Source organism: Somniosus microcephalus, chromosome 6 (genome assembly GCF_052327205.1).
Source record: "Somniosus microcephalus isolate GS21.2 chromosome 6, FLI_Smic_1.0, whole genome shotgun sequence".
NCBI lineage: Eukaryota > Metazoa > Chordata > Chondrichthyes > Squaliformes > Somniosidae > Somniosus > Somniosus microcephalus.
Genome location: NC_140992.1, coordinates 276,270,813 through 276,298,042, shown reverse-complemented (window position 1 = coordinate 276,298,042; position 27,230 = coordinate 276,270,813). Strand labels below are relative to the sequence as shown.

The window sequence follows — 27,230 nt, the reverse complement described above, 5'->3', positions numbered from 1 at the left end:
CCCCCCCCCCACCTCCCCAAGGGTCTGGAAATTAACAGGAGAAAGAATTTGCTACAGATTCTCATACAGTATCACAATGTCATTTCCAGGATCTTGTAAATTCAATAATATTCTGCCATATTGTCACTGAAACTTGTCAAATTTTGTTTTAGAATATCAAAAGTGTACTTAAAATAATTTCTGCATGTAAAATGTTGCTTATTTTGAAAATTGCAAACTGTTCAGTACGCAAAAGGGTTAATGCATAAATAAGCACATGGACACACACAGACACAGAATGTTACAGCCGAGTCTGATCCAGTCGGTTTGCCTGATGGAACATTTTGAGCCATTTTGCGCTGTCTGGTAACCTACTGCTAGCCATGATGTTTCTCACCCTTTAAAAAGCCAAGAAATGTTTTGTTTGCCCTTGTGCAGTCCGTCAGCTTAGCCAATAAAAGTAGGCCTGTCATTTTTATTTGACATTCTACAAATGTAAAGCTTTACATGAAGCGACAGCCCAGAGCCAGAGCTCTTTACTGCTTGTGAAGTTTCAGCAACCTCGTGCTTTGATGCGATTACTTCTGCCCTATAAAGCAGCAGTTGTAATTGACAATGAAGAAGGAATATTTTTGTCAGCAGTTGTAATTTATTTTTTAAATGAATGCATTTGATTTGAAGAGTGTGGATTATGTACTGAAGCAGAATTAGTATGCTCAGGAGTCCGACGTTTCTTTGTGACCCAGGGACCTGTCTTTCAGCAGTGTGCTTGGTAATGACTAGACTTCAAACTGTAAACAAACCAGAACATCTGGTGGATTACAGCTATGTATCAAAGCACCATTAGGGGACAGTAATATACTTACTGAATATTGTATTAAAGAATTCTTACAAGTAGAAATATGTTTGTGAGCATACTGGAGTAAGATCTGACAGTTTCAAAAGATTAAAGTCTGTCTAATAATGTAATACTACAGCAGATGGTTAATGCTGTCAAAGGCCCGAAATCCACATGGAAATAGTGGATGCATTGGTTGTCATCTTCCAAAATTCTATAGATTATGGAACAGTTCCTGCAGATTGGAGGGTGGTAAATGTAACCCCACTATTTAAAAAAGGAGGGAGAGAGAAAACAGGGAACGACAGTCCGGTTAGCCGAACATCAGTAATAGGGAAAATGCTGGAGTATTATAAATGATGTGATAACAGGACACTTAGAAAATATCAACGGGATTAGACAAAGTCAACATGGATTTATGAAAGTGAAATCGTGTTTGACAATCCTACTGGAGTTTTTTGTGGATGTAACTGGTAGAATAGATAAGGGAGAACCAGTGGATGTGGTGTATTTAGATTTACAGAAGGCCTTCGATAAAGTCCCACATAAGAGGTTAGTGTGCAAAATTAAAGCACATGGGAATGGGGGTAATATACAGGAAACTTTTTTATCCGGCACCGACGGGACCGGCGTGGTGCCAGTTGATCAAAAAGTCCGGATTACAGAGAGGTATACTTACTAAGGTACGAGAGCCCCGTACATGGCCACAGATCCAGATGTCCCTGTTGCATGGCAACAGGTGCAGGAACCCCGGTTACACGGCTACAGGTGCAGGAACCCCGGTTACACGGCCACTAATATGAAGTAAAACTTACCTGAACCTACTCCTGAATTTTGCCGGTTAAGAGAGATTTCCGGTTATTTATTTGCTGGTAAAAAGAGAGTTTCCTGTGCTGGCATGGATTGAAAATTGGTTAACAGACAGGAAACAGAGAGTAGGAATAAATGGGTCTTTTTCGGGGTGGCAGGCGGTGACTAGTGGGGTACCGCAGGGATCAGTGCTTGGGCCCCAGCTATTCACAATATATATCAATGATTTGGATGAGGGAACCAAATGTAATATTTCCAAGTTTGCTGACGACACGAAACTAGGTGGGATTGTGAGTTGTGAGGAGGGTGCAAAGAGGCTTCAAGGCGATTTAGACAAGTTGAGTGAGTGGGCAAATACATGGCAGATGCAGTATATTGTGGATAAATGTGAAGTTATCCACTTCGGTAGGAAAAACAGAAAGGCAGAGTGTTAAGTCTGTGTGTTATATTGCGAATTACTACACAGACCACAAGAGTAAACTTTAACAGGACTTTACTGGTTGAAGGTCAGGGCGGAACTGCCCAATAAATCATTACACAGCACTTATATACCGGTGTGGTCACCGCCGGTATTACAGTATACAGCAGCCAAGATAAAGTAGTGCAACACTTAAAATAGTTCTCTTAAAGGTGGAACGGTTACATACAATAGTTCTCTTAAAGGTGGAACGGTTACATACACTACAATCCTCCCTTTTTAGCTTACAATATACCTATTCCCCATTAAACATAACATCATAACATATATACCCAACTTCATGTAAAAACAGTTCACAGATTCAGTCTCTGCGGGAAACAGTTCACAGATTCAGTCTCTGCGGAAAACAGTTCACAGATTCAGTCTCTGCGGAGGCGCCTCCTGCGCTTCCTGACTCCGTCCGGATAACGCCTCGGTGGTGTAGTAGTTCTCGGTGGTGTAGTAGGTTCACGTTGCTGGGGTGACTCATCCAATAGTCCTTCACTGGACTTAACAGCTTGCACTTTCGTAACTTCAGAACCAGCCTTGCTGACTTCTAAAGGCTCGAGTACCTTGGGAAGTTTTCCTACTTCCAGACTGATTTGGCTCAGTTCAGAGGGACCACGTGCGTGACCTGGAAGGGGTGATAATGGTTCAGATGAGTCATCATCTTCATCATCATGGGACAACTCACATGAATATACTAGATTGCTGTCCTCCTCAGTATCTACGTCCTCCAAATGGTTTATTATTTCTATTTTTGGAGCTTCAACTGTGAGTGTGGCTGCGGTCTGTGCATTACTTGATTTGCAGCTATATTCACCAGAGTCTTTGGGTGTGAGATTTGTAATGGTAAGTTCTATCACATTCTTATTTTGTTTAAATTTGTAACGGTCAGAAGATTCGATTAAGCTCTGGTCTTTGTACCATCTGACCATCTTGGGAGTAAGTGTAAACTCACAGCTCAAAGTAGCAGAATGCTTCTCTTCCACTGTAATGTTCTGTAGTTCTTTGACTACCTTTGACGAAGGCTCTTTAATAGTCAGCCTTGCCTCAGATTTTGATTTCCCTGCAATAAACTGCAGCAAGCCGGTCATCTTACAAGTTGTTTTTTTCAGAGTGAGACGATGAATAGTGCCACGATGCTCAATGTCCACATCTTCAGAAGCATGAAGAATTTCACCATTTAGTATCCATTTTGGAGACTTCACGTCAGCAACTGAAAGCTCACACTCAAAAATGGCGTCACTTGGCTCTGACACTTCCACATCACATATGGGTTTAATGATGGCAATTGATTGCTCTTCTACATATAACTTTGCTGCGCTTTGGTCATCTATGGCGTCGCACATGTAGTTGCCTTCATCTTCAAAAGCGACATTATTAATAACGAGCTTCCTGTACACATCTTCACTCACAATCTCATATTTATTACTGGGATGAATCTCTTTGTCTTTGTAATACCACTTGACAGCAGCATTTGACCTGGAAACCTTGCATTCGAAAATGACACGATGTTTCTCCATGTCAATCTTCTCTCTCAAGAGTTTCACAATTTTAACTGGCAATTCTTTAATTCGAAGCAAAGCTCTGGAAGTAGCGCTTTCAGCAACAAACTTGATCTCTGCAGCATCTTCAGTTTTTGCCTCTGCCCCAATTCCCTGAGTGGCTTATTACTGCTGACACTGCTCACAAAAGGGTGCTCTTTCTTCTTAGCTTTCAACTGATCGATGAATTCGACATATTCCCTTTCTTGCTCAGCTTTGATTCGTTTGGCCTCCTCGCGCAGACGGTTTGTGTGTTCCTGCTCCATTTTCTCAATCAGCTGCTTCAGCTGTCTTTCCAGATTCTCCCACTCTGTGTCAAAGAACTTTTTCTTTGCATTCATCTCTTGCTCAAAACGGCGAATCGTTTGTTCCAATTGCTGTTGTAGTTTGAAATTGAGTTGAGTTCGAGCCCGGTGTTCCTCAGAAATGTGCATGTCTGTAGACTGGACAGACTCAGAATTCTCTGTCAAACTATGTTGTTGTTGTTCAGTGGAAATCTGTTCTGATACTTTGTTCTCTTCTGAAGCATTTATGCACTCCTTCGTTTTTTCATCATTAGTCTGCAAGTCCATTTTAGACTTGTCTTTTGCACATGGGCTGGTCTTACCATCACCAGTTCCAGAGTCTCAGTTGATTGTCTTCACCGAGTTCTCACTCTCTGCTTTGTCACTGTCACTGTTGCATATGCCCTCATCCAATATTCTGGACAATCGTGCAGGTTTGACATTTTTCTTCCCGGAATCTACTGTTATTGCTTTTAGGGAGTGCCAGTCCATATTTATTTTCCTGATCCACTCCCGTCCCAGAAGTGGTGGACATCCCTCCGGTAGTACATATAAGTCCATTCCTTGGTGTTCTTTGCCCTTGTGTCTCACCTTGACTTTTATCTTTCCGATGGGGTATACTCTTTGCCCCGTGTATGTCTGCAATACTATCTTCGTATCCCGTAGGGGAATATGTGTGAATAACTTTTTGTAATCTTGTTTATTCATGACCGTCAACGCCGATTCGGTGTCCAAGTCCATCTTCACGTGGACTCCTGCTATCTGCAGTGCGACCCAGATAGTTTGTCGGTCAGCTTCCTTACTCACATTGTGAATTCTCAGACTACCCAGTTCCTTGCTGTTGGAGTCTGAATCCGAATTCTGTTCATCCGAACTCTTCTCAGCCACCTTGTGTACCTTGCTGCACTTTTCCTGCGGTGACTTTTTTTTGTTGCTGGTCTTCTTTCCTGACCGGCATACTTTAGCTATGTGACCAAGCTTGCCACATTTTCTACATTCCTGGTTTTTAAACCAGCATTGGTTCTGATCGTGTGTTGTCTTCCCACAACAATAACATTTCGTTGTACCCGAAGCCATTTGATCCACGCCGAGTACCGCTGCCTTCAGCTGCATTTCCACAGTGCCTCTCGCTGCGGCTTCGTGCGATGCTGCAATAAGGACAGCCTTATCAAGTGTAAGCTCGTTCTCTTCGAGCAGTCGCTTTTGTGTTCCTTCTTTCGACAACCCACACACGAACTTGTCTCTCAGTGCCTCTGTCAGATTTTCCCCAAACTGACAGTATTTCGCTAGCCTACGCAGTTCAACCAAGTACTCCGCGTTGCTTTCCTCTTTCAGTTGCGTTCTCGCATAAAATTTAAATCGTTCCGCTAACATCAGCGGTGTGGGGTTCAAATGATCCTTCAGGACAGCAACAATATTAGCGAAAGTCTGATCCGCTGGTTTAGCTGGTGATAGAAGATGCTTCAATAGCCCGTATGTCTTCGCACCCATTGAGTTTAGTAAGGTTAGTGCTTTATCATCATTTGATATTTTATTTGCCTTACAATATATCTCTATGCGTTCTACATACGTGGCCCAATCTTCCACCTCGGGATCGAAATCATTGATGTTACCACGCTTAGGCATCTTCGCAATCTTTTTGAGAAACAACAACGAAATTTTTCTTTAACTTTTTTTTTTCAAAAATGGCGGTTTCCCGCGCTTGTCTTCTTCCCCGCCTCCGAAAATGGCGGTTTCCCGCGCTCGCACAGTCTCCCTCGCTCGCTCGGTCTCGTTCTCCCTCGCTCGCTCGGTCTCGTTCTCCCTCGCTCGCTCGGTCTCTTCTCTCCCCCACTCGCTCAGTCTCACTCGCTCGCTCGGCTCTGTCTCTCCCGCTCGCTCGGGCTCTGTCTCTCCCGCTGGCTGTAACGGCGATTGCCGTATTGCTGCGTTCGCCCTCCCCAGCGGTTTTCAATCACGCCTCCCAGCCCCTCTTGCAGTCCGGTCCTTCCCCCCCCGGCTGCGGCTGAGTTCTCCGCGGTTTTTTTTTTTTATTTGTTTTATTTTCTCCCGCGCAAGCGGTTCTCGGTCCCTGCGCCTCGCGGCCTCGGTAGCTGCCCGGCCTTGTTTACCGGTCGCGGTCGAGCTTGCTCTCGACGCTGTTGCATCTCCCAGCCCGCTTGCAGCCCGGTCTCTCACACCGGCTGCGTTTGCATTCGCTGCGGTCTCTCACACCGGCTGCGTTTGCCTTCACCGTGGCTTCCGTGCCTTACGCTGCCCCAGTCTCAGCGCCTCTGGCCCTGACTTCTGTCCGGCTCTTTTCCCCGGCCGTGGTCGAGTTCTCCGCCCTTATATCCTCCGTTTTTTTTAAATTTTCTCCCCTACTCACAGTCAACGTGGCCGACTTGCTTTTCGTCGCTGATCGGCTCACCCACCACCGTGATAGAAGGGACGATCACTGCCTGTTGCTGATGGAAGGCTTCGTGTCAGAATTCTTCCTTCTTCCTTTGCTCTGCAGACTCGAGTCTTCTCTCAGCAGAATGACGAGGGCGGATGCCTCTTCTCGACGCCCGTTAAACTGCCTTGGATGTATCTCTGCCGCAGGGTAAGATCGAACTCGTCGCCACTGTTAAGTCTGTGTGTTATATTGCGAATTACTACACAGACCACAAGAGTAAACTTTAACAGGACTTTACTGGTTGAAGGTCAGGGCGGAACTGCCCAATAAATCATTACACAGCACTTATATACCGGTGTGGTCACCGCCGGTATTACAGTATACAGCAGCCAAGATAAAGTAATGCAACACTTAAAATAGTTCTCTTAAAGGTGGAACGGTTACATACACTACAGCAGAGTATTATTTAAATGGTGATAGATTTGGGAAATGTTGATGTACAAAGGGACCTGGGTGTCCTTGTACACCAATCACTGAAAGCAAACATGCAGGTGCAGCAAGCAGTTAGGAAGGCAAATGGTATGTTGGCCTTCATTGCAAGAGGCTTTGAGTACAGGAGCAAGGATGTCTTACTACAGTTATACAGGGCCTTGGTGAGACCACACCTGGAGTACTGTGTGCAGTTTTGGTCTCCTTACCTAAGAAAGGATATACTTGCCATAGAGGGAGTGCAGCAAAGGTTCACCAGAGTGATTCATAGAGTCATAGAGTTATACAGCACAGAAAGAGGCCCTTCGGCCCATCGCGTCCACGCCGGCCATCAAGCCCTGTCTAATCTAATCCCATTTTCCAGCATTTGGTCCATAGCTTTGTATGCTATGGCATTTCAAGTGCTCATCCAAATGCTTCTTGAATGTGGTAAGGGTTCCTGCCTCTACCACCCTTTCAGGCAGTGAGTTCCAGATTCCAACCACCCTCTGGGTGAAAAAGTTTTTCCTCAAATCCCCTCTAAACCGCCTGCCCCTTACCTTGAATCTATGCCCCCTTGTTATTGACCCCTCTACTAAGCGGAAAAGTTCCTTTCTATCTACCCTATCTATGCCCCTCATAATTTTGTACACCTCAATCAGGTCCCCCCTCAGCCTTCTCTGCTCCAAGGAAAACAACCCCAGCCTGTCCAGTCTTTCTTCATAGCTGAAGCGCTCCAGCCCAGGTAACATCCTGGTAAATCTCCTCTGCACCCTCTCCAAAGCAATCACATCCTTCCTATAGTGTGGCGACCAGAACTGCACACAGTACTCCAGCTGTGGCCTTACCAGCGTTTTGTACAGCTCCATCATAACCTCCCTGCTCTTATATTCTATGCCTCGGCTAATGAAGGCAAGTATCCCATATGCCTTTTTAACCACCTTATCCACCTGTTCTGCTGCCTTCAGGGATCTATGTACATGCACACCAAGGTCCCTCTGATCCTCTGTCTTTCCTAGGGTCTTACCATTCATTGTGTATTTCCTTGCCTTGTTAGTCCGCCCAAAATGCATCACCTCACACTTTTCAGGGTTAAATTCCATTTGCCACTTTTCTGCCCATCTGACCAACCCATCTATATCGTCCTGTAGCCTGAGGCTTCCCCCGCTATTTACCACCCCACCAATTTTCGTGTCATCTGCGAAGTTACTGATCATACCTCCTACATACCCTTTACATTCACAACCAAATCATTAATGTAGACCACAAACAGCAAGGGACCCAGCACCGATCCCTGCGGTACCCCACTGGACACAGGCTTCCAGTCACAAAAACAACCTTCCACCATCACCCTCTGCCTTCTGCCACTAAGCCAGTTTTGGATCCAATGTGCCAAGGCACCCTGGATCCCATGCGCTCTTACCTTCCTGACCAGTCTCCTATGTGGGACTTTATCAAAAGCCTTACTGAAATCCATGTAAACCACATCCATTGCACTACCCTCATCCACACACCTAGTCACCCCCTCGAAAAATTCAATCAAATTGGTCAGACATGATCTTCCCTTGACAAAGCCATGCTGGCTATCCCTAATTAATCCTTGCCTCTCCAAGTGGAGACTAATTCTGTCCCTCAGAATTTTTTCCAATAATTTCCCTACCACTGATGTTAGGCTCACTGGCCTGTAATTCCCTGGTTTATCCCTACTACCCTTCTTGAATAATGGTACTACGTTAGTTGTTCTCCAGTCCTCTGGCACATCCCCTGTGGCCAGAGAGGTTCTGAAAATTTGTGTCAGAGCCCCTGCAATCTCCTTTGCCTCACATAGTAGCCTGGGATACATCTCGTCCGGGCCTGGGGATTTATCCACTTTTAAGCCTGCTAAAACCGCTAGTACCTCCTCCCTCTCGATGCTAATATGATCAAGTATATCACAGTCCCCCTGCCCGTTTCTATGTCCACATCGTCCTTCTCCATAGTGAACACAGATGCAAAAAATTCATTTAAAACCCCACCTACATCTTCTGGCTCTACACACAGCTTGCCACTTTTGTCCCTAATGGGCCCTACTCTTTCCCTAGTTATCCTCTTGCCCTTAATATACTTATAAAACACCTTAGGATTTTCCTTTATATTGCTCGCCAGTGTTATTTCATGGCCCCTCCTCGCTCTCCTAATTTCTTTTTATACTCCTCTAGGGCTTCCTCTGTCTTTAGTCCTTTGTATCTGCCAAAAGCCCCCCTTTTTTTCCTAATCCATTCTCGTATATCCCTTGACATCCAAGGTTCCCTGGGCTTGTTGGTCCCACCCTTGACCTTTACGGGAACATGTTGCCATTGTACTCTCTCAATTTCCTTTCTGAAAGACTCCCATTGCTCCGATGTGGATTTTCCTTCAAGTAGCTGATCCCAGTCCACATTGGCCAGATCCTGCCTTATCATATTAAAATCGGCCTTCCCCCAATTTAGAACCTTTATTTCCGGTCCATCCTTGTCCTTTTCCATGACTACCTTAAATCTCACCGAATTATGGTCACTGTCACCAAAGTGCTCACCTACTAACACATCTACCACTTGCCCGGCCACATTCCCTAGAATTAGGTCCAGTACCGCCCCCTCTCTTGTAGGACTTTCTACATGCTGGCTCAAAAAGCTCTCCTGGATGCACTTTAAGAATTCTGCACCCGCTAAGCCTTTCACACTGTGACTATCCCAGTTAATATTGGGGAAGTTGAAATCCCCCGCTATTATTACCCTATTATTTGCACACTTCTCTGAGATTTGCCTACATATCTGTTCCTCTATCTCCCCCTGACTGTTTGGGGGCCTATAGTACACTCCCAGCAAAGTGCTTGCCCCCTTTTTGTTTTTAAGTTCAACCCATATGGCCTCATTAGAGGAACCTGTTAATATATCATCCCTCCTTACAGCAGTAATTGACTCCTTAATTAATATTGCGACATCCCCTCCACTTTTACCACCCCCCCCCTGTCTCACCTGAAGATTCTATACCCCGGAATATTGAGCTGCCAGTCTTGCCCCTCCCTCAACCATGTCTCCGTGATAGCAACAATATCATACTCCCATGTGTTCATCAACACCTTCAGTTCATCCACCTTATTCGCAAGACTCCTTGCATTAAAATAAATGCCATTCAGCCTTGCCCTACTCCCTTGTGCCGCTACATATTTGCTCTGCCTTCCAGTCTGACTTGTTTTTTCCTCTATATTTGGCTGTACATCAGCCCCTAGTATAGCTCCATTCTGTATCCCATCCCCCTGCCAAGTTAGTTTAAACCCCCCCAAACAGTGCTAGCAAACCTCCCCGCAAGGATATTTGTCCCGTTCTGGTTCAGGTGCAACCCGTCCGACTTGTACAAGTCCCACCTTCCCCAGAAGCAGACCCAGTGATCCAGGAAACTAAAGCCCTCCCTCCTGCACCAACTCTTTAGCCACGCATTCATCTGCTCTATCCTCCTATTCCTATACTCACTAGCACGTGGCACCGGGAGTAATCCAGAGATTACAACCTTTGAGGTCCTGCTCTTTAATCTGCTACCTAGCTCCCTAAATTCTTGCTGCAGGACCTCATCCCTCTTCCTACCCATGTCGTTGGACCCAATGTGAACCACGACCTCTGACTGTTCACCCTCCCCCTTCAGAATGCCCTGCAGCCGTTCAGTGACATCCTTGACCCTGGCACCTGGGAGGCAACAAACCATCCTGGAGTCACGTCTACGGCCACAGAAACGCCTATCTGTTCCCCTTACGATAGAATCCCCTACCACTATTGCTCTCCCACTCTTTTTCCTCCCTTCCTGAGCAGCAGAAGCACCCCTGGTGCCAGGAAGTTGGCTGCTGCTGCCTTCCTCTGGTAAGTCATCCCCCTCAACAGTATCCAAATCGGTATACCTGTTTGAGAGGGGGATGGCCATAGGGGTCCCCTGCACTACCTGCCTGCCTCTACTGCTCTGCCTGATGGTCACCCATTTCCCTTCTGCCTGTGCAGCCCTTACCTGCGGTGTGACCAACTCACTAAACGCGTTATCCACGACCCTCTCAGCATCGCGAATGCTCCAAAACTCATCCATCCGCAGCTCCAGCGCCGCAATGCGGTCTACTAGTAGCTGCAGCTGGATACATTTCTGGCACACATGGTCGGTAGGGACACAGGCAGCGCCCCTGAATTCCCACATAGAGCAAGAGGAGCATAACACGGGGCTGGGCTGTCCTGACATGACTTACCCTTTAATTAATTTAAATTAAATCAATAGCACCAATTAAATGATATACTCAAGGGCGCTTGCCTGCGAGCAGTCCCCGCTACACCACAGAGACCCTAGAAACTATAAACCACAGAATTTAAGTTTTGTAAAGAAGGAGAAAGAGTAAATACTTACCAACCAATCACTTACCCGCTTTCTGGTGATGTCACACTTGGATTACTTTTTACCTCTCTCCTTCCCTCTGAGTTCCGAGATTGGAGATTGGTAGGCCTTACCTGGTCTCTTGGAGCCTTTTATACTTACTCCACCGCTCCGAGATTCCCGCCGACTCTCGCGCTCCGGACTGAGGCCTTACCTGGTCTCTTGGAGCCTTTTATACTTACTCCACCGCTCCGAGATTCCCGCCGTCTCTCGCGCTTCGGACTGAGGCCTTACCTGGTCTCTTGGAGCCTTTTATACTTACCCCCACCGCTCCGAGATTCCCGCTGTCTCTCGCGCTCCGGACTGAGGCCTTACCTGGTCTCTTGGAGCCTTTTATACTTACTCCACCGCTCCGAGATTCCCGCCGACTCTCGCGCTCCGGACTGAGGCCTTACCTGGTCTCTTGGAGCCTTTTATACTTACTCCACCGCTCCGAGATTCCCGCCGTCTCTCGCGCTCCGGACTGAGGCCTTACCTGGTCTCTTGGAGCCTTTTATACTTACTCCACCGCTCCGAGATTCCCAGTGACTCTCGCGCTCCGGACTGAGGCCTTACCTGGTCTCTTGGAGCCTTTTAAACTTACTCCATCGCTCCGAGATTCCCGCCGACTCTCGCGCTCCGGACTGAGGCCTTACCTGGTCTCTTGGAGCCTTTTATACTTACTCCACCGCTCCGAGATTCCCGCCGACTCTCGCGCTCCGGACTGAGGCCTTACCTGGTCTCTTGGAGCCTTTTATACTTACTCCACCGCTCCGAGATTCCCGCCGACTCTCGCGCTCCGGACTGAGGCCTTACCTGGTCTCTTGGAGCCTTTTATACTTACTCCACCGTTCCGAGATTCCCGCCGTCTCTCGCGCTCCGGACTGAGGCCTTACCTGGTCTCTTGGAGCCTTTTATACTTACTCCACCGCTCCGAGATTCCCGCCGACTCTCGCGCTCCGGACTGAGGCCTTACCTGGTCTCTTGGAGCCTTTTATACTTACTCCACCGCTCTGAGATTCCCGCCGACTCTCGCGCTCCGGACTGGGGCCTTACCTGGTCTCTTGGAGCCTTTTATACTTACTCCACCGCTCCGAGATTCCCGCCGACTCTCGCGCTCCGGACTGAGGCCTTACCTGGTCTCTTGGAGCCTTTTATACTTACTCCACCGCTCCGAGATTCCCGCCGACTCTCGCGCTCCGGACTGAGGCCTTACCTGGTCTCTTGGAGCCTTTTATACTTACTCCACCGCTCCGAGATTCCCGCCGACTCTCGCGCTCCGGACTGAGGCCTTACCTGGTCTCTTGGAGCCTTTTATACTTACTCCACCGCTCCGAGATTCCCGCCGACTCTCGCGTTCCGGACTGAGATTCTTGGGATTGCAGGACTGTCGTATGAGGAGTGATTGGGTCGACTAGGCCTGTATTCACTAGAGTTTAGAAGAATGAGAGGGGATCTCATTGAAACGTATAAAATTCTGACAGGGCTAGGCAGACTGGATGCAGGGAGGATGTTTCCCCTGGCTGGGGGGGTCTAGAACGAGGGGGCACTGTCTCAGGATACGGGGTAGGACATTTAGGATTGAGATGAGGAGATATTTCTTCACTCAGAGGGTGGTGAACCTGTGGAATTCTCTACCACAGAAGGCTGTGGAGGCCAAGTCACTGAATATATTTAAGAAGGAGATAGATAGATTTCTAGACACAAAAGGCGTGAAGGGGTATGGGGAGAGAGCGGGAATATGGTATTGAGATAGAGGATCTGCCATGATCATATTGAATGGTGGAGCAGGCTCGAAGGGTCAACTGGCCGACTCCTGCTCCTATTTGTCTATGTTTCTATAAGCAATGGGAACAAGTTGTCCCCAGGTATGATAAAAGGATACTGCAGCGTTGCAATTTATTTCACCGATCCCCTATGGCTTTTTTTCAGTTCCTCCACCCACCTCTTGTCTCCTGCTCCTCTCCTGAAGGTGCTTCCCCATCCTCGGGTATGGTTCCCCAGGCATTTGCTGGTCTACAGTATCACCCACAAATGGCCTTCCTCATGTGGAAATTGAGACAGTGAGTGTTGTCAGGCTATTTTATCACAGGAAACAGCATAGCTGAGGCCGCCACATATTCACATTTGTCAGCAGCGGTAGTGCTGCTAGTGGTTAGGAGTGGGGATGCTAGACAATTTATTTTTTCATTCTCTTTAGTCCAAGGATGTTGAGAATGATTGTAGCGAGCCTACTGTTGGAGATCAGCAATCACACATGGGACCTTCTGGTCTGTGTGGCTGTTATACAATGACTGTACCAACTGAGGATTGGAAAGTGGCAAATGTGACACCATTGTTCAAGAAGGGGTGTAAGGACAATCCTAGTAACTACAGGCCGGTCAGTTTAACATCAGTGGTGGGTAAAGTTTTAGAAACAATAATCAAGGAAAAAATTAACGGCTACTTGGAGAGGTTTAAGCTAATTAAGGAGAGCCAACACAGATTTGTAAAAGGCAGATCGTGTTTGACTAATCTAATTGAATTTTTTGATGAAGTAACAGAGAGGATTGATGAAGGGAATGCAATGGATGTTGTCTACATGGCTTTTCAGAAGGCGTTTAACAAAGTACCACATAGAAGGCTGGTTAACAAAATTGAGGCTCATGGAAAAGGTGGGTCAGTGGCAGCTTGGATAAGGAATTGGCTTAAGGACAGAAAACAGCGAGTTGTGGTAAATAGCTGTTTTTCAGACTGGAGGATGGTAGACAGTGGTGTTCCCCAAGGGTCAGTGCTGGGGCCACTGCTATTTTTGATATATATAAATGACCTGGATATTGGGATACAGAGTAGAATTTCTAAATTTGCCGATGACACCAAACTTGGGGATGTGGCAAAAAGTGAGGATGATACCAATCGACTGCAACAGGACATAGAAAGGCTAGCAGAATGGGCAGACAAGTGGCAATGGAATTTAATACAGAGAAGTATGAGGTGATGCATTTTGGCAGAAGGAACAGGGAGAGGCAATATACACTTAATGGCACAGTTTTAAAGAGTGTGCAGGGACAGAGGGACCTGGGAGTTAATGTGCATAGGTCCCTGAAGGTGGCGGGACATAGAGAGAGTGGTTAACAAAGCATATGGGATCTTGGGCTTCATAAATAGAGGTATTGAGTGCAAAAGTAGAGAAGTTATGCTGAACCTTTATAAAGCGCTGGTTAAGACCACAACTGGAGTATTGCCTCCAGTTCTGGTCACCACACTTTAGGAAGGATGTGAAGGCCCTGGAGAGGGTGCAGAGGAGATTTACCAGAATGGTTCCGGGGATGGGGGATCTTAGCTACAAGGACAGGTTGGAGAAGCTGGATTTGTTTTCATTAGAGCAAAGGAGGTTGAGGGGTGATTTGATAGAGGTGTACAAGATTATGACGGGTTTGGATAGGCTAGACGGGGAAAGGCTGTTCCCACTAGTTGATGGTAGAAGGACTAGGGGACACAGATTTAAGGTTTTGGGCAAGCGATACAGGGGGGATGTGAGGGAAAACTTTTTTACGCAGCGAGTGATGATGACCTGGAACTCGCTGCCGACGGAAGTGGTGGAAGCGGAGACACTCAATGTTTTCAAGGGGAGACTGGATAGGCACTTGAGGGAAATAAACTTGCAGGGCTACGGGGATAGAGCAGGGGAATGGGACTGACTGGATTGCTCTACAGAGAGCCGGCACGGACTCGATGGGCCGAATGGCCTCCTCTGTGCAGTATGATTCTATGAAAGCTTTTGGGGAGTTGGATAGTAATCAGAAGCCAAAACCGTGGCCATTTGTTAATTTAGTTTACCAACCTTCATTATCGGGGGATCCTGAGGCCAGTTGGAGCACCCCTATACCACCCTGGCTGAGATTAGCACAGAAACTGGGACATACTTTACACCATGAAATTGCACCTGCTGTTCATTCTTATGTTTCCTTCCCCTTTAAGGTACCACATACCATTTCCTTACTGAACTGTTGGCTGATCCAAGTATAGTTTTACTTCCTGAGTATAACAGGAAACAAATCTTCCATAATACCCATAATTGCACTCGTCTTTAGATATGTTTGTTTTGATTAAGTATAAGCAGCTTTACCTTGTTTTATGTAATGATGATTTATCTCTTATTGACTCTCTCATATAATCTTCTGATGGCCTAGTGTTAAAGGTAATGTGTGGTTTTGCATTATGTCATACAGACAGAAAGTCCCTTAATTTGATTCCTTAGTTGTGCTGAATTACCACATCTCACCCATGATGGCGGTTCAGTTTTTTAGTTAGTCTCAGTTCCCGTGGGAGAGGGAGGGGAAAACCAGCCACACTTCGCACTGCTGACTGCTATCCAGTGACGCCTGCTGGAAAGCATGGGGGTGAATTTCCTCACGGCTATTCCTGCTCTGCTGCTGTAACTTTGGTGGAAGTTCAGCTGAAACCCTGGGAGAAGCTCTGAGGAAATTCCCAGCGCATGAGTGTATGGACATTGGGTGAGGGCAGGATCAATGTTCCCTCTAAGCTGCGCACGTGCGCGGCCGTGCAGTTAACTGCAAGGTCCTGCGCAGGCTGCGCACGAGCTTTTCCATCTGAAATACCCCAATTTAAAGGGACCACGCGTTGAAATGAACAGGCCGCACACAACAAAGACATTTTAGAAGGAACATTGGACAGGATGCAGTCTTGCTATGATGCTTCCTTAAGGAGGATTAGCGTACCAACACTGGCTAGGCTCAGACATGAAGAATATCCAGTTGGGCCAGTGCCAGCACCATGGTACAGTACTCCAGCAAAAGTGAGTACCTTCAGGAGAAATGAGAACATGTAAAAATGAATGAAAAATTTGAAATAAATTCTCACTCTCACCTGTATTTTACAGATCTGTGTTTAACACCTAAGAAAATAGAAAGGATTGCAGTGCATTATCCCAAGACCGTGCACTCTGAAGTATCAGCGTCTTGTGATTTCACAAAGAGTAAGTTACTCGTCCCTCATATATATAGGATATATAAAAGCTTTGTAATCATTATTTTAGCATTGCTGAAAGTCACTCCGTAGTTCATGTTTCCAGTGGTATAAGCTTTTCAGAAGGCAGTCCTGTTCTCGTTATACCTCAAAACCGGTGATCTCAGCAAGGGATGTCCCAGCTGAGGCATTCCAGAACCCAGAGTAGATCCGATGTTGTTGTGTGACTTCTGATCACTGGGGGTTAAAAGCTTCATCAACCTTTTGAACAATTTGAACATTTGGGTGAGATACAATGCTTTTGAGACACCACCTTCAGAGGAGGGACAGTTTTTAAAAATTAAGTTTTACCACACTGAAGTATTATAAAATTCAACCTGAGCTACTGCACTGTAATACAACTTATGTTAAGTGTCAGCCTTACTCATTGTGCAGCACTCTCACCCCCGTGTCAGGAGATTGTAGGTCCAAACTCTGCTCCCAGACTTGAGCGTGTAATCTAGGCTGACACTGCAGTGCAGTACTGAGGAAGTCCTGCATTATCCAAGGCGCCATCTTTTGGACTAGATGTTAAAACCAAGCCTGCCTGTTCAAGTGGATGTAAAAGATGCTATGACACTATGTAAAGAAGAGCAGGGAATTCTTCTGGTGCCCAACATTCCTTCTACAACCAGCATAAAAAAGCAGATTAACTGGTCATTTATCTGTTGCTGTGTATGGGACATTACTGTGTATGAGTTGGATGTCTTGTTTGCCTGCATAAGAACTTCAAAAGTAAATCGTATGTGAAGTGCTTTGAGACATCCTGAGGCCAAGATGAGGAACTATGGCTCCTCTTTCTTCTACCTTTGCAAAGCCTTTTAATCCATTTGTCAATGACAATTCATTCCCAACTTAATTAGTTGCCCTTCATGCAGAAACTTAACTTTGTCAAATGCTTTTTAGAAAGCTATGTATAATTCTTTTTCTCACAATTATGGTGGTTAAGATGATCATGATGGGGGAAAATATGATTATGATCATTTTTTATACATGATCTGTAAGTACATTGTAACATTATAAAGTTTATAATAATGTTTTATTTTGCAGAGTTTCTTTTGACTCCAATCAAAAAAACTGCATCTCGCATTATGAATTTCCACAGACAACAAACAGATTTTATAACCTGGCCTAAACCGTCTACAAAAGATGCTCACATCAAAAGTGAGTTTGGTTCTTGGCACTGGGTACTGGATTATACCTTTGCGTCCTGGGCTCAATTTCAGTTCAGTTGTGGATTAGAAGTGATCATATGTTAAGCAAACCGTGATGTAAACATAGCTTATAGTGGAAGAAAAGTCCAGGGGAAAATACATTGATCAACATAGAGACAGTTACAATGGGTCTTTGCCCTTTTGCATTACCCTCATACTGCTGGGGTTCCCCCAAAGGCAGGCTGAGTGCTCGTGCTTGGAGCTGGCACAGGCATTCACGATGGGCCGAATGGCCTCCTTCTGTGCTGTAAACTTCTACGATTCAAAGGAAGTAGGAACAATTTGTAGGCCTCAGTCAATGCACCCAGGCCCCCTCAGATCGGAGATTCTGAGAGGGATAGGCAGTATGGACATGGACATAAGTCTAACAAAGGCTTTTCATGGCTGGGCACTAGACGCTCCACAAATGGATCGCATTGGGGTCTGCAAGGTCAGCAAGACCAGAATATCTCCTCTTTGGAGCAGAGTTCCAGTGGAGCAGAACCTCCACCCATCCCTCTGAATTCTGGCACAAAATCTCAGCAGCGCTGCAGTGGGGACACCGGTACAGCACCAGAAGAGGCAGTGAGAGACCTTGTGGGGTAGAAATATCCCGAAGGTCAGGTCAGCTGCCCTACTGAAGGCCTCGGCCAAGACTGAGTCCTTCAGCAGGTAGGTCTCTGGGACTGATTGGAGGGACATCTCCCTCCACTGGCGGATTGGGATCTTCACTGCTGCTTCCCAGAGCCTGCACCCACTTTCTACATGGTAGCCCCAGGAAGTGGCAGTAAATTGGGAAAACGGGAGGGAATCCCCTGAAGGCTTTTATGTGGCGGGTGGGAAACGAGCAACCAGCAGTAGTTGTGATGGGGGGGCGGAAATCTCAGTCAGAGCGAGGTGGTGGGCGGCCTCCCTACCCGAATTTTCCTTCATTCTCCTCTGCAATCCCACCCAATTTCAGGCAGGAACATGGAGGAGAATCCCAGCCCAGATGTCTGGTGGCCAGCTTTCTGTGTCTGTTGATTTACTACAACATTGTTTTTGTTGCTGAATACTAATTTTTTTTTAAATCTGCAATCAAGACTATGTTCTTTTGCATATTGTCACTGCTTATTCTCCACTGCCTTAGAAGAAGGGGGATTGAGGGAGCGAGTGTCATGATTCAGGTCTTTGAAATGCTAAGACAGAGATAATGTAGATATAAACGGTATTCAACATGGCCTGCGAGCATGCACCAGACAGACACGGGGGCTTGCTGACCCTTATGGCCTTTTCTCAATCCATGCCTCATATACTTGTGACTATTAATCTAATCCATTTTTTCTTCAGTCCCACTAATATAGAAGGTAATACTGTCTGCATCTCCTTAGAGAATAGTTGCCAGGGATAATTCACAGACGTACAGTTGGACATTGATTTTGCAATCCCACTCAGAAAGGTTATAAGAATAGGCAATATTGGAAATGGAATAGTCACATTGCTGCAGTGGGCATAAAGTTGGAGAGAGCTGTGCATGAATTAAAACGTTTAGATGTGAGTTTTAAAATTTCAGTTTTCTTGACTTGGAAGAATATTTCCACTCTCCCTCTCTTCCCACTGAAAGTTTTTTTTATTAATAACTAGTCAATTTCCTGCGGTATTACATATGGAGAAACAAAATCAAGTGCAGCTTTTAGGTCAAGTAGGTTTAGAAGGCAGGGAGGTATTAATCCAAGGCAGGGGGAGGGCAGAGGAGGGAGGAAGGAGAGGGCAATGTTGTAAAGGGGGCAGGAGAAGAGAGGAGAGAAGGAGAGAGTAGGGGAGGGAAGGGGAAAGGTGTGGGGAGGAGAGGGGAAGGAGAAAGAGACAGATTAGGGTTGGAGGAGGGCAGATGGAAGGGGGAGTTTGCCTCAGTTGAGGGGGGATGTTAGGGAGCTAGTTTGGCTTCAGTGGGAGGATGTTACTGTCAGGAGGGAGGGGAAAAGAGGGAGATTAGGTTTAGGGAAGAACAGGATGGGAGTGGAGGAGGAAGTGGCAAAGGGGAATTTGCCTCAGTGGGGTGGGGGGGTCCAAGCGCCCATTTTCCCAGAGTAGGTAGATTGCTGGGGAGCTAATATTACTTTGTCTCAGTGGGGAGGTGGGCAGAGAATCTTGGGTTTTTCCCTCCGCAGCAAGGTACCAGTTTTGGGTCTGTGCCTTAACAGAGGATGGGTTCCATTATCAGGATTTTTCGGGGAGTGGGGGGGCGGGGGTGAAGTTGGTGTCTGGTCTTCTACTTTTGGATCTTGACTTGTTTTAAACGCTTGCTTACGGTGTCTTAACTGCTATTTTTCAACATTTGCAAATTAAAAGTCTCCGCCACCTAACTGCTGCAATGGACCATTGGGACAGAGTTTGGGAAAGCTATTGGACCGAGAGGCAGAACCATCAGGAGAGAAGTGCTATGACTCTCGAGCAGAGGCTTAGGCAAAGTATTGGGCCCAGGTTCAGGACATCTGTTGGCTTGAAGTACGTTAGAGGTAACAGGAGAAGTGCACAAAGCCATCGGGCTGAATTCATGAGCGTTGTCAAGCCAATATTGTCATTGGGCCCAGATTCGGGAGGACCAGCAAGAAAAATGTAATTTTTGGGGGTAGGGCCATTGGGATGAAGTATCCAGGGCCATGATTCGGTTATGACAATCATAAAAATTTGGGGACATTGGCCTTCCTAAATTATTTTTGGGGGCGGGATAGGTAGCAGAGCCAGGGACAAAGTTAAAAATGCTTCAATTTACGCACCTTTACCAAGATGGGCACCGTGCTCCAGCTAATCCATTGGTAGAGTGCCACCCTGTGGCAGAGGTCAGGAATTACAGTGAAAGTTCAAATAAACAGAACAGACCGACAGTCACGTAGCATTAGGTGGCCTCTATTGTTTTTTTAATGTGTCACATAACGTTATGTTTATATCCATTGGTACTTTAACTTTGGAATGGTGAGAACATAAGAAATAGGAGCAGGAATAGGCCACTTGACCCCTCGAGCCTGCTCCGCCATTCAATAAGATCACGGCTGATCTAGGGCTCAAAGCCACTTCCCAGCCTGCTCCCCGTAACCCTTCACTCCTTTATCTTGTAATAAAAATGTGTCTATCTCCACGTTAAATTTATTTAATGACCCAGCCTCCACAGCTCTCTGGGGCAGAGAATTCCACAGATTTACGACCCTCTGAGAGAAGAAATTCCTCCTCATCTCAGTTCTAAAATGGCAGCCCTTTATTCTGAGACTGTGCCCCCGAGTTCTAGATTTCCCCACGAGGGGAAACATCCTCTCTGCATCTACCTTGTCGAGCCCCCTCAGTATCTTATGTTTCGATAAGATCACCTCTCATTCTTCTAAATTCCAATGAGTATAGGCCCAGCCTGCTCAACCTTTCCTCATAAGTCAAACCCCTCATCTCTGGAATTAACCTAGTGAATCGTCTCTGAACTGCCTCCAATGCAAGTATATCCTTCCTTAAATAAGGAGACCAAAACTGTACGCAGTACTCCAGGTGTGGTCTCACCAATACCCTGTACAGTTGTAGCAGGACTTCCCTGCTTTTATACTCCAACCCCCTGAAATAAAGGCCAACATTCCATTTGCCTTTTTGATTACTTGCTGTACCTGCATGCTAACTTTTTGTGTTTCATGTACAAGGACCCCCAGGTCCCTCTGAACGGTAGCATTTTGTAATCTCTCTCCATTTAAATAATAGTTTGCTTTTTTATTTTTCGTGCCAAAGTGGATAACCTCGCACTTTCCCACATTATACTCCATCTGCCAAATGTTTGCCCACTCACCTAGCCTGTCTATATCCCTTTGCAGATTTTTTGAGTCCTCTGCACAACTTACTTTCCCACCCATCTTTATATCATCCGCAAACTTGGCTACATTACACTCGATCCCTTCACCCAAGTCATTAATGTAGATTGTAAATAGTTGGGGTCCCAGCACCGATCCTTGTGGCACCCCACTAGTTACTGTTTGCCAACCAGAAAATGACCCATTTATCCCGACTCTCTGCTTTCTCTTAGTTAGTCAATTCTCTATCCATACTAATATATTACCCCCAACTCCGTGAGCTCTTATCTTATGCAGTAACCTTTTATGTGGCACCTTATCGAATGCCTTCTGGAAATCCAAATACACCACATCCACTGGCTCACCCTTGTCCACCCTGCTTGTTACATCCTCAGAGAACTCCAGCAAATTTGTTAAACATGATTTCCCTTTCCTAAAACCATGCTGACTCTGTTTGACTGCAGTATGTTTTTCTAAATGCCCTGCTACTGCATCCTTAATGAAAGACTCCAGCATTTTCCCAACGACAGATGTTAGGCTAACTGGTCTATAGTTTCCTGCTTTCTGTCTCCCTCCTTCCTTAAATAGGGATGTTACATTAACGGTTTTCCAATCCACTGGGACCTCTCCAGAGTCCAGGGAATTTTGGTATATTGCAACCAATGCCGCCACTATCTCTGCAGCCACTTCTTTTAAGACCCTGGGATGCAGGCCATCTGGTCCAGGGGACTTGTCGTCTTTTAGTCCCAATATTTTACCCAGTGCTATTTCCTTAGTGACATTGAGACCACTCACTGTTTTTAATATATAATAGATATTTTTTTTAATCCTGTCCTGGGTTGAGTTAATTGATCTCGGTCAGGATGGCAATAGAGTTGCTCCATTGAGCCCTGAACAGAAGGGATATTAGCACTCTCCTTTGAGTCAGAAGGTTGTGGTTTTCAAACCCCACGCCAGGACCTGAGCGAGTAGTCTTGGCTGACATTTCAGTACATTACTGAAGGAGTGCAGCATTGTCGGAGGTGCTGTCCTTTGGATGAGGTGTTAAACAGCAACCCTGTTCTGATGATTTGGCTAGAAGTGAAAGCTTCCATAGCACTAATTGAAGAAGAACAGGGATGTCTTGACCAATCTTCCTCCCTTGGCCACCACCAACGTAAAAATAAATTAACTGGCCAGTCATCTGAATGCTGTCAATGGGACATTACTGTGTGCCACATGGCTGGTACATTTGTCTGCATAAGTGACTGCCCTGCAAGAAATTCATTGAATATAGAACACTTAAGGACATTATTGAGAGATGCCATAAGCGATATATATATATGTAAGTTATTTCTTTCCAGAAAAGGTCACTAAGGGACATGGTAGTGTAATGGTTGTGTTACGGAACTAGTAATCCACAGACCTGGGCTAATAATCTAGAGAATGTGAGTTTAAATTCCACCATGGCAATTTGAGAATTTGAATTCAGTTTTTAAAAATCTGGAAACGAAAGCTTTCAGATTGTTGTAAAAACCGAACTGGTTCAGTAATGTCATTTAGGGAAGGAAACCTGCCGTCTTTACCCGGTCTGGCCTATATGTCCAGTCCCACACCAGTGTGGTTGACTGTTAACTGCCCTCTGAATCAGCCTAGCAATAGTCTCAATAGTAATAAGCAATGGGCTTTAACAAACTGAGCTGTTGAAGGAACTCTTTCTTGCCCTCTCTTTGCAATACTTATTCAACTTGCTGCATCATTGCTCATTTTTTTTAAAATTCTGTTGCTTGCAGACTTTCTTTTGACACCAATGAAGAAATCTGCCTCTGGTGCTGCCGCTTTTCACAGACAGCGAAGAGACAATACAACTCCATTTAAACCAACTATGGGACAAGGTCATGTAAATAGTGAGAAAATTCAGTGAAATGATTCAAATCAGTAATGCTATGTTTGGTGGGATTTTTCTCTTAATCAAATTGTGATTTAAAATATTTTATTATATATTCGGAATGACTTTTCGCATGCACACTTCTGGTGCAGAGCCTTGTTCACGGATTGAGTTTTGAGAAATCATGGGTATTCCCCAAGATTTCACGACATGCGTTCCCAGCACGGAAAATTCACAAATGTGATAAAAAGTTGACAATTTTTCCTGTGGTGCTGGATTTTATTGATTGTTTTGTAATTTTAATGATCATTAAAGACAGGAATTTTAAGTGCTGTGTGACTCACTATAGGTGATCAATAGACTGTGGAACAGAGAATAGAGAACTGAGTGGCAATTATCATCAGAGCAGCCAATACCAATACTGCACAGTTTGAACTATTCATCTTGAAAGGGGTGTAGAATAAACACTTTGGGAGTGAATTCCCTTACCGTTTTATGATAGTGAGGTCCAGTGGCACTGCAGCTCCGGGGTTCCTGCTTTTACACCTGCAATCCACTGAGGGTAACTTAGACTGAGAATTATAAGGCACAGCTGTTGCCAGGATTAGCGGAGACTGGTGGACGTGAGGAGTTTCTGAGCTTGAAGACCCTGGAGAGTTTCATTAGCAATTTCTGCAGCGGGGAAGCACTTTTTGCAGCAACCCCTTTTGATAACTTCTGTTCTCCACTGCCAACCTGCCCTGCCCCTCCACCCTCACCTCCAACAAGAAGTGCGAGATGGTAGTCCATGGGGAGCTCATGGACAACTTTGTCACTAAGATTGAGACCATCAGTTCAGCTTCCTCTGCCTCATTCCGCTCTTCCCCTGGCCCATCAACCAAACCTTCCCCCCGCCCCCCCCCCCCCACCCCACCAGGTCTTCTCCGCCTTAGCCCTAAACCCATGTCATTCTTTCTTTTCTCTCCTATCTCCCCTCATGCCCTCTGAGTTCCTCTTGTCTATGAGACCCACCTCCTGCTCTCCTTACCCCAATCCCACTAAACTGCTTACCACTCAACTTCCCGCTTGGCGCCTATGCTAATTAACATTGTAAATGATTCCCTCTCCTCAGTTACTGTCCCACCTTCCCTTTCATAACTGCTATCATCACCCATCCTCCAAAAAAAAACCGCCCTTGATCCCTCTGTCCTTGCAAACAACCACCCTATCTTCAGTCTCATTTTCATCGCCACAGCTGTTGAACATGTTGTCACTTCCCAAATATGTGCCCATCTTTCCCACACCTCCATGTTTGAATCTCTCTAATTGGGTTTCCGCCCCTGCCTCAGCACTGAAATGGCTCTAATTAAAGTTACAAATAACATCCCCTATGACTGACAGCGGTGCATTTTCCCTCTATATCCTTAGTAACCTCTCTGCAGCTTTTGACAAGTCGACCAAACCATCCTCCTCCAACGACTCTCCTCCACTGTCCAGATTTGTGGGATTACCCTTGCTTCCACTTTTACCTGTCCAGTCGTACCCCGAGCACCTCCAGCAAGAGATTCTCTTCCCGTTCTTACACCGGTACCTCTGGAATGCCCAGGTATCTATCATTGGCCCTCATCTACATGCTACTCCTTTACGACATTATTGAAAGACATGGCATCAGGTTCTACATGTATGCTGTTTACACCCAGCTCAACTTTGCCAGCACCTCTCTCACTCCCTCCACTGCCTCTGTGTTTTCAGACTGCTTGACTGACTTTCAGTTCTGGAAGAGTCACAGTTACCTCCAGTTAAACATTGGGAAGACTAAAGCCATCGCCTTTGGCCCCTTCCGCAAATTCTTTACCCTCGCCACCAATTCCAACCCCCTCCCAGGCAAATGTCGCAGGTTGAACCAGACTGTTTACAACCTTTACAGATTATTTGACCCCGAGCTCAGCTTCCGACCCCATAACTTCTCCATCACATAGACTGTCTACCTCCACCTCTGTAACATCGTCCGTCTCAGCCCCTGCCTCAGCCATCTGCTGCTAAAACCCTCACTTCCAGACTTGACTATTCCAATGCTCTCCTGACTGACCTCGCATCCTCCACGTTACATAAAATTCAGCTCATCCAAAACTCTGCTGCTCGAATCCTATCCTGCATCAAATCCCGCTCATCCATCACCCCTGTGCTAGCTGACTTACTAGCTAACTTCCATTCCCCCCGGTGTCGGAAATGTAAAATTCTCATCTTTGTGTTTAAATCTCTTCATGGCCTAGCCCCTACATAGTGCATCCTCCACGCCTTTTGCCCTACCATTGGCAGCTGTGCCTTCAGCCGTCTAGTCCCTAAGCTCTAGAATTCCCTCCCTAAACCTCCTTGAAACCCACCTCTTTGACCAGGCTTTTAGTCATCCCTCCTAATATATCCTTCTATGGCTCGATGTCGACTTTTTAGACATCTGATTACACTTCTATAAAGCGCCTTGGGACATTTTTCTACATTAAAGGCACTTTGTAAGTGCAAGTTGTTGTTGTTATGTCCCTATGAGAGTGAGCCAGTTATAATCCTTTTGCTCATCTCTGGTTATGTACTAATGATCCGTTCATTTGAAGTTGAGCTTCTCTGGTTTTATCAGATTGACAGTTCTCTAGAGACTAATGCATTATTTAGACTGATGTGAAATGGACTGTAATGAACTTCTGAAATTTCACTGAAGGAACAGCAGTTTTGTCAGTGCTTTCCTCATTCAGAGCTTTGTTCATATTGGCTGTACTTTTGCTAATCAAACTTCTGTCTTCAACAATCTGATGGCCCATTTACATTATTGGACTGCCTTGTGAGCTGGATTCTTTCCCTGGATGGGGGTGGGGGGGGGGGGGGTGGCAAACACCACTGGCAATTGCAAATGGCTGATGCTGCGTGCCATTTTAATCTCTTATTTCCCTCTTCCCTTCCTGAGGTTCTTGATTCTTGCTGGGGTGTGGCTCCAAACGTGCCTGCAACCCTCTGTTTTTATCCAAGTGAATTTATTCCTCCCTATCCCATGGTATCAAGGCCAATTGTAGTGTCCCAGCTACAATCCCGGTTCAGGTCAGCTGAATTAACACAGACTTTGAATCAAAATACAAACCTTCCGATCTGCATCAATTTGCGCAACACCTGATGTGGTGCCTTTACCCACAGTGAAAGCCTATTTATTCCCTTCTATTGTTGAAGTTCCTTCTCTCAACCACCCACCGACCACCACCCCCCCCCCGCCCCGCCCCCCCACTTCACCTTTTTCTTCTACTCTTTCCATGGCACTTCCTAACTGAGAGATGCACAAAATACCTGTTTCCAAACTTCGCCGGTGCTGGTCAGTAAGTAACCTGTTTATTTTCCCTGCTATCATGGAAGGAAATTTTAAAAAGCACAGAGGAGATCCTCTACATAATGTTTGTTTGCCTACATAGAGGGCAGAATTAGAGGAGCGCAGACATTTTGGGGGGTTCTGGGGATGGAGGAGATTACAGAGATACACAAGTACATCATGAATAGCGCTGAAATAACTAAGATTGAATTTGTAAGAGACCTAGGCGTGTTAGACTCGACACTAAACATGTCGAACCAACACAGAGCAGCGATCAACAAATCTAATAGAATGTTGACCTACACGGCCAAAACAGTAGAATACAAGAGAAGGCAATGGTCAAATGGTACAGTGCGGTGGTCAGACCCACCTTGAGCACCGTGTTCAGTTCTGGTCAGACCCACCTTGAGCACTGTGTCCAGTTCTGGTCAGACACACCTTGAGCACTGTGTCCAGTTCTGGTCAGACCCACCTTGAGCACTGTGTCCAGTTCTGGTCAGTCCCACCTTGAGCACAGTGTCCAGTTCTGGTCAGACCCACCTTGAGCACTGTGTCCAGTTCTGGTCAGACCCACCTTGAGCACTGTGTCCAGTTCTGGTCAGACCCACCTTGAGCACTGTGTCCAGTTCTGGTCAGACCCACCTTGAGCACTGTGTCCAGTTCTGGTCAGACCCACCTTGAGCACTGTGTCCAGTTCTGGTCAGACCCACCTTGAGCACAGTGTCCAGTTCTGGTCAGACCCACCTTGAGCACTGTGTCCAGTTCTGGTCAGACCCACCTTGAGCACTGTGTCCAGTTCTGGTCAGACCCACCTTGAGCACTGTGTCCAGTTCTGGTCAGACCCACCTTGAGTACTGTGTCCAGTTCTGAT

At 46.1% G+C, this 27,230-nt stretch overlaps 1 protein-coding gene across 1 annotated transcript in view; it reads left to right on the top strand.

Moving 5' to 3' along the window:
• Window positions 1-23,362, top strand: part of LOC147116737 (telomere repeats-binding bouquet formation protein 1-like) — a 121,673-nt gene extending 98,311 nt beyond the window's left edge. The window contains exons 18-20 of the mRNA XM_085991861.1: window positions 16,047-16,142; window positions 17,222-17,335; window positions 22,940-23,362. Of these exons, the coding sequence (XP_085847987.1) occupies window positions 16,047-16,142; window positions 17,222-17,335; window positions 22,940-23,070 (341 nt within the window). The 3' untranslated portion in view covers window positions 23,071-23,362. The remainder of the gene's footprint in view (window positions 1-16,046; window positions 16,143-17,221; window positions 17,336-22,939) is intronic.
• Window positions 23,363-27,230: the final 3,868 nt, after the last annotated feature.